Here is a 13941-nt window from a genome sequence, read left to right as displayed (position 1 = left end):
TTTTTTTAATTGAAGCCCATTTCGTGATGACCTGACATATTGATTGGTCCTGAATATTTGTGCACATGTGGATAGGCTTAGGAAGCAATGATTTAGTTCCTTTTATATAGTAGGATTCTTATTCTTTAAAGATATACTAAATAAATAGATACAACTGTTATCTATTTAATTGCGACTACTTTTTGACATCTGTGTACCGATAATATTTATTATACATCGCCGTGGAATCGGAATGCACCGTGACATTTTCCCAACATGCAAGCATACGATATATTTTTTTATTTTTCAACAATTTTCTAGTATTATTCGTCTTTTCTGCATTTAGAACTCAGAACCTGCGACGGCGGGACCTACCACAATATTCACTGTAAACTGTACTATGATTAAATCATGTGATGTCAATTGTTTAAAGAGAAATCGGCCAAAAAAACACTGAACTTTACGGAAATTGCCAAAAAAAACCTGTACTCGAACCTGACCAATAAAACTCTGATCTTTTGTTGACTTTTTTAGTTAATTCACAAACTTACGGTTGACTAACCAGATTAACACACCGTTAACCGACAGTTAAGACAGTGTTAACTCACCGTTAATTATTGCCGTGTAGTGAAACTACGTCGTTTCATTCAGTTGTTTTGTTAAACACAAAATCTCAAGACGACGTCGTTTTGCTTAATTAAAATTGTTGTTGCCTGGACTCGAACCTGTGCACTCGTGGTCCTAAGGGGGTTTTGCCACTGAGCTAGTGGACTTTTCGGAAGATTATCACACATGTTTATTTTTATTGATCAAAAGATGTGTTTAATTTCAATCAAACAAAATGAAACCCGTGTTTGAACGTAACCCTAATTTCTCAAATCGATTTGGGGATTTCTCTTGTAATTGTGAGGAGATGGTAAATACGAAGTTCACAAGGAATGGAAGGGAGGTAATGATTTTTGGAGCGATGAGGAATTTCGATTACGGGAGTGACGAAGCGGTTCAAGAGTCGAAAAAGGGTGGAGAACGCGATGCTTCTGTGAGTTTGTCATCGCCGGAGAGATCGAGGATTCGTAAAAGCGTTGAAGGGATATCGATGTTGGCATCTACAGAGGTGTCGAAGGCGTCGAAGACAAGGCGGGGAACTTCATATGGGTCGCCTGCGTCATCTCCGGAGAAGACCACGAGGAGGGGAACTTCATATGGGTCACCATCTCCGGTGAAGGCCACGAGGCGTGGTTCAACTCTGTCTCCTAGAGTTTCGAAGAAGCAGAAGGTAAATGTGGCTCCTTCTGGTGATGACAGAGAAGAATGGCCAGAGACTGAGATGTTGGCATCAACAGTTGCGAAGAAGATAAGGCGGGGAACTTCATATGGCGGGTCGCCTGTGTCTCCTAGACAATCGAAGAAGCAGAAGGTAAACTCGGAGAGGAGTCTAGGTGATGATGGTGATGACAGAGAAGAATTTCTCCAGATTGAGGAATTTGGGGATATAGGTGATGATGGTAGGGAAGATGAGAACGGTATTGCTGGCATTGAGGAAGTTGGTTGTACAGATTTGAGTCTTTATTTTGGTGATAAAGCAAAAAATGATGACTGTGAGGTTGATGAAGACGAAGGCGATGATGATGCATGGGATGATGATAAAATCCCTGATCCTCTGTCATCAGATGATGAGAATGAAGAGGAGATGAGACCTGCGCAAGCTTACAGAGAAGACACTGATCCAGAGGAGCTCCTTCAGCTAGGCAAGACATTTTCAGATGCTGAGGACTTCAAACATGCTTGTCTGAGGTATACCCTGAAAACCAGATACAACATCAAGTACTACAGATCCAGTAGCTTGAAGATGGGTGCAAAATGTGCCGCTGAGATGAGAGATGATGAGGCTCCTTGTCCCTGGATGGTTTATTGTTCGTATGATAGGAGGAAACAGAAGTTGATGGTAAAGACATACGTCAATGACCATAAGTGTGAGAGGACAGGGTTTTCCAAGATACTTAAGAGGTCAGCAATTGCAAGTCTATTTGCTGAGAGGTTAAGGCTGAATCCTAAGCTCACGGCAAAGGAGATACAGGCTGAGATATTGAGGGAGTATAAGATGGAAGTTTTAGAAAACTCATGCATTAAGGCCAAGACGAAGGTGATGAAAGAAAGGAGGAAGACCCATGAGGAGCATTTTGATAAAATCTGGGATTACCAAGCAGAGATATTGAGGAGCAATCCTGGATCAACCATGGAAATTGAGACCATACCAGGAGCCACGGTTGGAAGCAAGCAGCGGTTCTACAGACTCTACATGTGTTTCCAAGCACAAAAGGAAGCATGGAAGAAGACTTGTAGGCCTGTTATTGGCTTAGATGGAGCCTTTTTGAAATGGGACATCAAGGGACAGTTGTTGGCTGCGGTTGGAAGAGATGGAGACAATAGGATTGTCCCTATTGCTTGGGCTGTAGTGGAGATAGAGAATGATACAAACTGGGATTGGTTTGTGAAGCGTTTGGCCTTGGATTTGGGATTGGAAAATGGGAACGGCTTTGTTATAATGTCTGACAAACAAAAGGTAAACACTTTGCTTTCATGATACTCAATGAATGTTTGATTCTTGTTTCTGATTTCTTTTTTTTTTCTGATCTTGTAGGGATTAGTGAAGGCAGTTCATACCCTCCTTCCAGAAGCTGAGCATAGACAGTGTTGTCGCCATATCTACGAGAACTGGAGGAAAGGTGGAAAAGATCTAAGGTTACAGAGGTTCTTCTGGTTCATTGCAAGGAGCTACACTCCTGGTATGTTCAACTACAACATGGACGAGCTTAAGAACTATGATCCTGGCGCACATGCATCTCTGATAAAGACAAAGCCAGAGACTTGGTCTAGAGCTTTCTTCAAGATAGGCTCCTACTGCAATGATAATCTGAACAACTTGTGTGAGTCCTTCAACAAGACCATCAGGGAGCCTAGGAAGAAACCTCTGCTAGACATGTTAGAGGAGATAAGGCGCCAATGTATGACTAGGAACTACAATAGGTCTAAGATGGCTAAGGACAGGAAGACTAGGTTCACCCCGAAGACACATAAAGAGTTAGACAGGGTTGAGAAGAAGTCAAAAGAATGTAGTCTGCGTTGGGCAATTGGGCCAGAGACTGAGGTGGAAGATAGAGACCAGTCATATGTGGTGAATTTGGAGAATGAGACTTGTGCATGTCGAAGCTGGCAAATGAATGGTATTCCATGCATCCATGCTGCTAAGGTCATCCTTGGCGTGGGAAGAAAACTCTCTGAATTTGTTGCTCCTTTCTACACAACCTCTAAGTGGCGTGAAACCTACAGTTTTGGGATCAGACCTGTAAATGGGATGATAGAGTGGCCTCGGACCAATAGATTAGGTGTGATTCCACCACCTAATCGAAATGGCAAGCCTGGTAGGCCTAAAAACCATGATCGAAAGAAGGGAACCAATGAGACAGTGTCTACTACCAAGCTGAGTCGTGCGAACAGGGTAATGACATGCTCTAATTGCAAAGAAGAAGGGCACTACAAGAATACATGTCGGAAGGCTTTTGTTGAGAGCCCACCTAAGAAACCAAGAGGCAGACCAAGGAAATATCAGGTTAGGGTCTTAGTTTCTATCTCATTGTTTTTTAGCTCTCGGTAATGTGTCTAACAATTCATTTATATGTTGCAGGGACTACACTTTGGCGAGTCACAAGCTCAATCCTCAGAAGCTCAAACCTCACAAAATCAATCCTCACAAGCTCAAGCATCACCATGGGAAGTTCCTCAATCTTCAGAAGGTCAATCCTCACAAGCTGAAGCATCACAGACAGCATCGTGGGGAAGATGGTTTTTTTAGATGCTTGTGTGTTGTTTATGATGGTCTCTGTCTGAATGCTTTTGTTGTCTGTTGTTTATGATGATGTCTCTGTCTGAATGCTTTTGGAACAAGAACTACCTTTTTCTTTCTTCTCTTCCTGCTGTTTTAATTTGAAACTCTCAATGAAGATAGTGTTGGTTATTATCTTTGTGTTTTCATCATGTTGTTTATCTTGATGGTCTGTTCATTGGTGTGTTCATTTGTCCTTCTATAAACAATCAAGAAGTAAAACATAAACATTACTGAAACATTGTCTTAAAACATAGCCTTACATGAACCATGATTGTTACATAAACATAGCCTTACATAAACAGTCTCCTAGTAGCTATTCATAGACAACCCATCTGCTTTGTAAAACATGATCAACACAAGACATATCACAATGCCTAAACAAACCACCGAAAAACCCACTTTCATGATCACATTCAGCTTCTTAAGTTCATTGCTCGCCTTCCTGACATCTTCTTTCAAGTCTTCCTCCACGGTTTTCATGCTTTCGATCTCCATTTTAATTTTCATAACATCTGATGCAAAGCATTCAACTTTTGGCAATGCATCTTGAACCTCTTCGTAGACAGCTTCATCTACCCATTTATACAAGTGATCCTAGACACAAATCATGAACACAATCTTTATATTCAAACAATTTCTCACTGACTACCTAGCCATTGAATCTTATGTTCTTTTCTTAAACACAATCAAATTAAACACTTACATTTTGAAACGTTGGGCATCTAAAGAAAGTTCTTCCTGGATTGACCTTCGTTTTTGATGTGTATATCCCAGTTCTTCGACCACAGCCGCATTGCTCCGGGATACCACGAATTCCCATCGTATTCACAGACGAATCCTCACAACCCGAACTCATCATGCGATACTCGAAGAAGGAGAGATGAGAATCGAGATTCTTAAGGACGAAATCGAAGAGAATCGAGCTTGAATCGCGAACTGGATTTATGATTTCGCCCATTTAGGGTTTATACCAATCGGACGAGAAAACGCCGTCGTTTCTTTTTGATTCATTTAACTCGGATTCAAAGAGAATAAAAGAAACTGTGTTCGTATATCCATTGCAAAGTCCACTAGCTCAGTGGCAAAAACCCCTACCATTAAACCCGAGTGCAAGAGTTCGAGTCGTTGGAACCCCATCTTTTTAATAAAAAAAGTTAATGTAAAACGCGTCGTTTCATTAATTTGTCTTTAACTCGGATTCGAAGAATAAAAGAAATTGTGTTCGTATATCCATTGCAAAGTCCACTAGCTCAGTGGCAAAAACCCCTACCATCAAACCCGAGGACACGAGTTCGAGCCGTTGGAAACACATATTTTTAATAACACAGCTATATAAACGATGTCGTTTGTCTTTAATCAGACAAAGTGATGAAACGACGTCGTATACTTTAACACCCAAAGTTAACGTCCGCTTAATTAACAGTTAACTCGGTTAACGGTGTGTTTATCTGGTCAGTCAATCGTAAGTTTTTTAATAAACCCGAAAAGTCAACAAAAGTTCAGGATTTTATTGGCTAGCCCATATGTCCAGGTTTCTTTTGGCAATTCCCTCAAAGTTCAGTGTTTGTTTGGCCGATTTCTCATTGTTTAAACTAATAGTGAACCAAAATCACAAAGTGATTACGGCCATTAGTTTCCATCACCTTTATTTCATATAGATGATCTTTAGTACAGTTTAACTGAATGAAGTAACCGTTAATATTGAAATGAACGTAAACCAAACCTAAAGTAATATAAGACTACACGAAAGTAACTCTAAACCTAAAGATACGTATGCAAAAACCATATAAAGAAAATTTGTAGATATTATTTAGCTTCAAGCCTAAACTTCCTTCGTTTGGGTTTAAGATTAGATCTGATATAGGAGGAGGTTGCAGGCCAGTGGCGGACCCATGTTAAGAACTATGGTGTCATTTGACACCACAAAAATGTAAATTGAACTTTTCAAGCTGTAATTGTTAAATGACACTAGCTCTTTTGGTTTGAAAGCTTGTCTCTGAACCCACAAATCTGGGATCAAATACCTTCAATGTCACTTTTTCTTAATATTTTTGTATTTTGACAAAATGTTTTCTGGATTCGTCTCTGGTTGCAGCCGGAGTCATGTTAACATGTTTACGAACCTCAACACACCATGACCCATACTTTATCTAGCAAAGTGTAGATCTAGAAACCCATGTCATTGTTCAATACGTACGGATAATTTGGTAAGAAATAGAGCTTAGTTATAATAAGCGATGTATTGAAATAGTAGACCAATTTTATGCTTCCTTGAAGTTTGATCAATTAAAGCTTTAGATATTGCCGTAACACAATTCTTCCCTTGATGTTTTCATATGCTCACTCGCACGTGCTAGATTCTCTTTTGTCTATGTGAATATTCCACGAAGAAGAAAAAGCGAACTATCAACCCCTTTTTTTTGTGCAACCATTACTAGTATGCATCAAAGTCTGCCACATGATTAGAGATATGAACATGATGGTTAACTATGATTTTAGAAGAAGCCGGGTGTTCGAGCAGTTTGTTGACATATGTTGTGTACATATTCGTCAATGGAGAAGAAAGTAACAAACTTCAAAAGAGTGAATGAGTCGATGGTATTCGCGGGAAATCGAGTGCGTGCCTAGCTATAAAGGCCCAAAATGTCCTCCGAAAGGCCTGCAATCATCTCACAGAGCATATCTACGATTTGGCAATCCAAGGTATCAACATGAGCAGGCCCGGCCTGAACATGAGCGTCTTAATTGATACCTCAAAGTCATCAGGATTAGGATCGTTTATGCATCAAAAGCATATCTCAACTTTGTTTCAAATTATAAGTATCAAAAAGCGCCAAACAAATTGTGAGTTGAGTTATATTGTAGCTTATCACTATATAAGTTCCACAACAAATGCTTACATTTTATTTCTAACTAGTATGTCTCCCGTGCTATGCACGGACGTTGCTTTTTTAGAGAGAGGATTTACAGTGAACAAATGTCATTGTGAATCATAAACAAAAAACTAAAAATTTGTTATTTAATCTTAAACTGACATTGTGAATCATAAACAGAAAACTAAAATATGAATATCTTATATTTACACATCGGTCTGATTCTTTTGGGGAGTTTAGGATAAGAAAGTAAACAGAAAATAATATCACCACAATTCTATAATATTATAAATACATAAATGAAATATAAGAAAGACCTTGGTTAAAAAATAAAAAAAAAGGATCAACCTGGTTAGGTTATTTTGATCGAGAGTAAACATGATGAGTATTTTCTTTTCTCTCTTCTCACCCGAGCTTCTTAAGCTCTAATTGTTTTTTCTTCTTTTTCGAAAGCATGAAGCTTTATTTGTTACCTTCTAGTTATCACCACAATTTTTTTCCTTTTTTTGTAACTTATCACCACAATTTTTCTTCTTCTTCTTTTTTTTTTTGGACAAAAGGTTTTTCTTCTTCTTGTGTTGCTTCCAAAGTTTCTTTAGGTTGTTCTAAAAAAAAAGAAATTTCTTTAGGACCTTGTAAGTGTGCTTTAAAATAAGTCGCTCTTACTCTCCCTCCCTTTATTATCACCACCAGAATAAATAAACTTATTCTAGCAAAGTTGAGAATCAGTTTAGGCTTTTTTAAAAGGTGTTTTTACCAAAACTAACCCACAACTTGATTTTAATCCCAAACCTATACCCAAACTTGAATCAAATGTAAAACTAACCTAAAAGCCTAGTGAAATTACAGCTCAACCTCTTGTGACTAAACAAAAAAACAGAAGCCATTTTTACGAATATAACCCCAGTAAATCGTCTGAGTCGTCTGAGATGTTGGAAGTCGTCTGGACGACTGAAGTGTAAGTCGTCTGGTACCAGTTTATTTTAAAAATAATTTATAAATCTTGTAAAAAAATATTTTGATGCTTGAAAAATAAAAATCAAGTAATTATAAACAGTTCTAAGTGATATAAATTAAGATATGATAAAATTGATTTGTTTTGAAGATAGATGAGTGGAAGTAGTGAATCATGAAATACTTTGGTTTAGGAGTTTGGTAAACATATGTTGTAGTATTGTATGTATTGTTAGGGTTAGATTTTGGAAAACTAAAATGTTTTTTTCAAAAATTAGTTTTCACCTATATGTGTTTCTTTCTGTGTATAGTAAACACTTTTCAAGTTTGATTTGGTTTTATGAAGTGTTTAATTAGATAATTAAGTTTAGGGGTTATGTTTAGGGTGTGGACGACTTATATTTCAGTCGTCTGTTGAATAATTTACCCGGACGACGTATATTTCAGTCGTCCACATCGTACCGAACCTTTAATTTTACCAATGTACGTTTTAACCTAACCGGATCATTTTACTCGGACGACTTACGTTTCAGTCGTCTGGTGAAGAAATTAAAACAGACGACTTACATGTAAGTCGTCCAAATATTCCCGCCTAATTTTTTTTTAAAAAATTATTTTTCCGCTTAAATAATTTAAACCAGACGACTTACATGGAATATTTTATTTTAGTATCCCGCTAAAAATATTTAATTTCCCACTAAAAATATTAAACTCTTCTGGACGACTTACATGGAAGTCGTCTGTTTTAATTTCTTCAACAGACGACTGAAATGTAAGTCGTCTAGGAAGTCGTCTGAGTCAAAAATATATAACCTAATTGGATTTTTTGTCTCCCTATATAAAGAAAAATTTACACATTCTCTCTCCTCCTCTCAAATGGCTGCAACAAAAATGTAATGTTCATCATTCTAAAACTCTCCAACCTCTCTCTAATCTCTTTAACTTGAAAACACCAAACTTTATATGAATTTTTCAGTTTTGTCTCATGTATTTCTTACTAATCTATCTCTTTTGCAGGTTTTTAATCAAATGGTACTCATCTTCCACTAATTTAAAGGTAGATCTATTAATTTTAGATATGTATTTTTGTGTGTTCTATAAATGTAGATTTATCTAATCTTCCACTCATTTTCTCTATTTTTAAGTCATTTGAACGTTTTTGGATATGCAAATTTTTCAGATCTGGATTTGATATGCAGGTTTTTCAGATCTGGAAGACTTCTGAGATGACTTACTTGTTAGTCGTCTGGAAGTCGTCTGGAAGTCGTCTGGAAGTCGTCTGGAAGTCGTCTGGACTTCTTGGAAGTCTTCTGACAAAGTCGTCTGGACTTCCAGGAAGTCGTCTGGATTTTTCTGAGCGTTTTGGTAAGTTCTTATGTCTGATTTTTCTTCATTTGGTAACTTCTTGTTGTATAAAGTTCTTACTTTTTTCCCAAACTAAGGGGGATGTATTCAACCGAGAGTTTCAAGTGATTTGTATTAAAATGACAAATCCACTGTTATTGAAACATGAATTTTAAAAACTCATTTAAAATCCACTGTTATTGAATTTGACATTTCTTAAAGTACTCTGAAATCCACTGTTATTGAAAATATTTTAAGTTGTGGAGTTTTAAAGTTTTCAGGTGATTTTAGGGTGTTTGGGTATGATTTCTTAGTTAAAAAAATTAAAACTCAAATCCCATAGTTTTAGGTGATATTCTAGAGTAGTTTAACAAAAATCACTTAAATCTCTGCAACTTATTGAAATCATCTAAAACCCCATTAAAATTCAAATCACATCAAATGTTAAATTGAATACACCCCCCTAAAACTCTCCAAACCCACTCTAATCTCTTTGACTTGAAAACACCAAACTTTATATGAATTTTTCAGTTTTGTCTAATGTCTTTCTTACTAATCTATCTTTTTTGCAGGTTTTTAATTAGATGGTACTCATCTTCCACTAATTTAAAGGTAGATCTATTATTTTTAGATATGTATTTTTGTGTGTTCTGTAAAGGTAGATTTATCTAATCTCCCACTCATTTTTTCTGTTTTTAAGCCATTTATACGTTTTTGAATATGCAGATTTTTCAGATCTGGATTTAATATGCAGGTTTTTCAGATCTGGAAGACTTCTGGGACGACTTACTTGTTAGTCGTCTGGAAGTCGTCTGGAATTCGTCTGAAAGTCGTCTGGACTTCCTAAAAGTCGTCTGGACTTCCTGTAAAGTCGTCTGAACTTCCTAAAAGTCTTCTGACAAAGTCATCTGAACTTCCTGGAAGTCGTCTGGACTTCTTAGAAGTCGTCTGGACTTCTTAAAAGTCGTCTGGTCTTGTCTACTCAAGTGGAATCCAAGCTTGTCTTTGTAGAGGAATGATCTATAATAGTTTTGTTTGTTGTCTGTTTTGTGAATTGCATGTCTACTCTTTTAGTTGTGAATTTTTTGTAAAATCAGTAATAATGTTTTCCAAAATGTATTAAATGTGCTAACAATGTGTTTACACATTTACAAATCAATGAAATAACAGACTTCAGTAGTCTTTTTCTTATCTTTGGATCTCTCATATGCAATAATAAGCTCCAATGACATTTTCTCATCTTAATAAACAAGAATGTTGGTAGCTTCATATTGATACAACATTTTAATTAGCATTTAACCCTTCTTCCAACTCATAACAATAGTCATCATTATTGTCTATAACAATAATACTTAAGAGATGGAAACAAACAATAGTAACTAGTCAAAGCATATCATATTTTTTTATAAGTTTGCGTTGAAAAACTTAGTCAAATTTAGTAAAACTAAGGGAGAGAACATATTTTGTAAATATGAGTTTTACATATCTTGAAGTTACTTATCACTCTTAAAAATACAAGTTATTCAAAAACTAACGTAGAAGACTTAAAAACTAGCGGAGAAGACGCGGACGACTTCAATCTAAGTTGTCCAGACGACTAAACTATACGTCGTCTGGTCAACGCAGAGGTTATTTTGGCAATTGACTTTGAAATCTGTTATTTCGGACGACTGAAAAATAAGTCGTCTACTATTGTTTGGTTAAAAAAAAACTCCAAAAAAGCTAGACGACTTACATTTCAGTCGTCATAGGTTAGTTTTGCATTTGACTGGATTATTTCAGAAGTTTGACTTTTCTGGACGACTTACATTTCAGTCGTCTAGTGAAAATTAAAATAATAATATTTTTTTAAAAGTAGACGACTTACAGTTAAGTCGTCATAGGTTAGTTTTACAATTGAAAAAAAAAACTTCAAGATTTAATTATATACAGACGACTTATAATTCAGTCATCCACGAGACGACTGAAATGTAAGTCGTCCAGGATTTACGAGGTTTGACCAGAATCTCAGAAAAAAATCCTCGACGACTTACAAGTAAGTCGTCTGGTGGGCGACTGAATTATAAGTTGCCTGTGTATAATTAAATCTTGAAGTTTTTTTTTTCAATTGCAAAACTAACCTATGACTACTTAATTGTAAGTCGTTTACTTTTTAAAAAATATTATTATTTTAATTTTCGACAGACGACTGAAATGTAAGTCGTCTGGGGAAGTCAAACTTCTGTAATTATCCAGTCAAATGCAAAACTAACCTATGACGACTGAAATGTAAGTCGTCTAGGTTCTTCGGAAATTTTTTTGAAACCAAACAATAATGGACGACTTAACTTTCAGTCGTCTCAGGTTACAGATTTCAAAGTCAATTGCAAAAATAACCTTTGCGTTGACCAGACGACTTCCAGGTAAGTCGTCTACAGCCAGACGACTTCCAGGTAAGTCGTCTACAGCCAGACGACTTCCCAAGCAAGTCGTCTGACGAACAGATCTGGAAAAAAACTCGATGTCATACCTTAAATTGGTGAGATAAGTTCCTTAGCATACATAAGGCTTCTCCAAGCACACAGAATCACAAACGAAAGTCACCCACCCAGAATCGTTAGCTTCTATGAATCTATGAACCATAAAAATTTTAGAATCAAAATCTTGGGTTTTTTTAGCTCATTGTGGAGAGAAAGTGAGAGATATGTTGTGTTTAGTTCACAAAAATGGAAAAAGAAGAAGGGTAAATCGATTTTGGGAGCATTAAGAGCTTCAATTTGGTTGTTCATGGTGGTTGTGGTATTGATGACAATGGCAATCTTGTAATTACTTGAAGATGATGAGGGTGAGAGAGTAAAGATGTCATTTTCGAAAAAAAAAAATTGATGGCATTTTCGTAAATTATATGAATTTGTGGGGTGAATATGGCAAAACCAATTTTCAAAAAAAAAAGAGGTTAGTTTTGTGTTTGACTTTAAGTTGTAGGTCAATTTTGCAAAAAACTCTTTTTAAAATGCTGTTGAATTTTGTTTACATTTACCTTATCACGTACATTTTGCCACTATCTACATAAGGCAAAAAAAAAAAGTAGATTAGAAGGGATAGAGGTTTAAGAAAATAATTTCAACAACATGCAAATTTTATTCGAACATGAAGAATTCGGGCATTTTCAGTCTTACTAATTCCGCTTACCCGTCTACAGAAAATTTGTGTGTTTCTTAGTTCATTGAAAAAAACTTTTTCTAGAAGACTGTTGTTGTGCCACAGTTTGGCCATAGATTTTTTTTTTTACTGAACCAGATGTTTGAAGTTTTCATCAAACTTTAGAAAGAGATGTGAACTTTTTCACAGAATCTTAGAATTTATAATTTTTGAATGAAAATAGATATGGATTTTGTTTATGGCATCGTGATTTATAAATATTTTCTAGAGAAAAAAATAACAATTCCAAAAATAGTGAAATCATGATGTAGAGGTTGATTGTTCGTGGTTTTTGCTTTAGTTTTTGGTTTTTGTTTCTGTAGAAACCATTTTTCATCCAATCAAGTTTTTGGTTTTTGTTTTTGTTTTTTGTAAAAACCATTTGAGTTGCCAATCAAGATTTTCAATAAATAGATTCCCTAAAATTTAGGGAAACTAGTTTTTGAAAAGTTTAACCAATTTATGAAGAAAAACCAAAAACCAACTTTTGTGAGCTTTTATGAAGAAAAACGAATTTTGATTTTTTTTTTTTTGTAGAAACTACTACATTATAATTAATTAATAATTAATAAATAATTTTTCATAAAAATTAAAATTATCATAAAATATTTTGTACATTAGATATCATTTAAACAATAATGCAAAATATTTTAATTTGTGTTTCATATCTGTAATTAAATTTATATATTTTATAAATAATATTATTTAATTTTAAAACTTAGTTATTAGTTTCTATAAATAAAACAATTGAATTATTTTAATAATTATTAGTCACATTAAAAATAACAAAAAAAATTATAAAAACATAATATGTTTTATTAATAAAATATATTGTATAATCCTGAATTATAAAAATTGCCATTCAACTTTAAGAAAATATAAGTAATTTTTATAAGAAAATTTATAATTATTTTCAAAATTTTATGTATTTTTATTTTTGTATCGTTTATAATATTTATATAAGAAAAAATATTTCTATTCAAGTTTTAAAAATTAAAATAGTTTATATTAGAAAAATTTCTAAGTAGTTTCAAAATTTAATATTTTTATTTTTGTGTAATTTTATATATATTTTTGATGATTTATATTTTACTATAACATATTTTTTCTAAAAATCTAATAATTAAAATATGTTATTGTATTTTATTTTAAAATAATAATCACAGTATTTTGATAAATTTTAATATTATATTATTTTAAAATAACGTATTAGCTAATTTTTGAAATTTTTTAAAAAATGCAACAAATCAAAAAACCAAAATCTAAAACCAAAAACCAAAAACCAAAAAACAAAATCTAAAAACCAAAAACTAAAATCTAAAAACCAAAAATTAAAACTAAAAACTACTGAAACAATCATCACCGTAGTGTGAAAAATTTCAGGGATTGGGGATTATGTAGTTTTAAATAAAAATCAATTTAGAGATAAATAACCGAACGAAACTGTTTTTTTTTAATTTATGTTTTTTCTTTAATTTGTAATATAAAAAATGCAATGTGTCAGATTTTTATTCGTCAGGCGACTTGCGCTTTAGTAGATAAGAGATTCATCTTATTTCCTTAACTAATACTTTCTCATTTGTTTATATTCTATTTTGTATAATTTAAGACACTCATTTTATTTATAAAACTGAGAACCAGTTACGGCCTTGCATGTTAATCTGTTACCATGTATCCGAAAGTTCTCTTATCGTTGAGACTGAGGTTGTCTCCGACATTTGTGTG

General features: G+C 34.5%; 2 protein-coding genes across 2 annotated transcripts; one reads left to right on the top strand and one right to left on the bottom strand.

Moving 5' to 3' along the window:
• The first annotated feature begins 689 nt into the window (after positions 1 to 689).
• LOC106433243 lies at positions 690 to 3997 on the top strand. The gene is made up of 3 exons (XM_013874092.3): positions 690 to 2542; positions 2621 to 3589; positions 3665 to 3997. Exons 1-3 carry the CDS (start codon positions 821 to 823, stop codon positions 3830 to 3832), a joined length of 2859 nt encoding a protein of 952 aa, XP_013729546.2. The 5' UTR covers positions 690 to 820; the 3' UTR covers positions 3833 to 3997.
• A 119-nt stretch (positions 3998 to 4116) lies between these two features.
• On the bottom strand, positions 4117 to 5994 carry LOC106433244 (uncharacterized protein At1g43920, Chloroplastic-like). Its single transcript, XM_013874093.3, has 2 exons — positions 4569 to 5994; positions 4117 to 4459 (listed from the first exon to the last, which is right to left on the bottom strand). Exons 1-2 carry the CDS (start codon positions 4821 to 4823, stop codon positions 4172 to 4174), a joined length of 543 nt encoding a protein of 180 aa, XP_013729547.2. The 5' UTR covers positions 4824 to 5994; the 3' UTR covers positions 4117 to 4171.
• Between the last annotated feature and the right edge of the window lie 7947 nt (positions 5995 to 13941).

This window comes from Brassica napus, chromosome C1 (genome assembly GCF_020379485.1).
Source record: "Brassica napus cultivar Da-Ae chromosome C1, Da-Ae, whole genome shotgun sequence".
NCBI classification, from domain to species: domain Eukaryota; kingdom Viridiplantae; phylum Streptophyta; class Magnoliopsida; order Brassicales; family Brassicaceae; genus Brassica; species Brassica napus.
This window is presented reverse-complemented; position numbering and strand designations above follow the sequence as displayed.

Coding starts and splice junctions, on each gene's coding strand:
- LOC106433244 (XM_013874093.3), bottom strand. CDS start 4,823: ATGGGCGAAATCATAAATCCAGTTCGCGATTCAAGCTCGATTCTCTTC. Junction 4,460..4,568: donor GATGCCCAACGTTTCAAAAT/GTAAGTGTTTAA, acceptor ATTTGTGTCTAG/GATCACTTGTATAAATGGGT.
- LOC106433243 (XM_013874092.3), top strand. CDS start 821: ATGAAACCCGTGTTTGAACGTAACCCTAATTTCTCAAATCGATTTGGG. Junction 2,543..2,620: donor TAATGTCTGACAAACAAAAG/GTAAACACTTTG, acceptor CTGATCTTGTAG/GGATTAGTGAAGGCAGTTCA. Junction 3,590..3,664: donor GCAGACCAAGGAAATATCAG/GTTAGGGTCTTA, acceptor TATATGTTGCAG/GGACTACACTTTGGCGAGTC.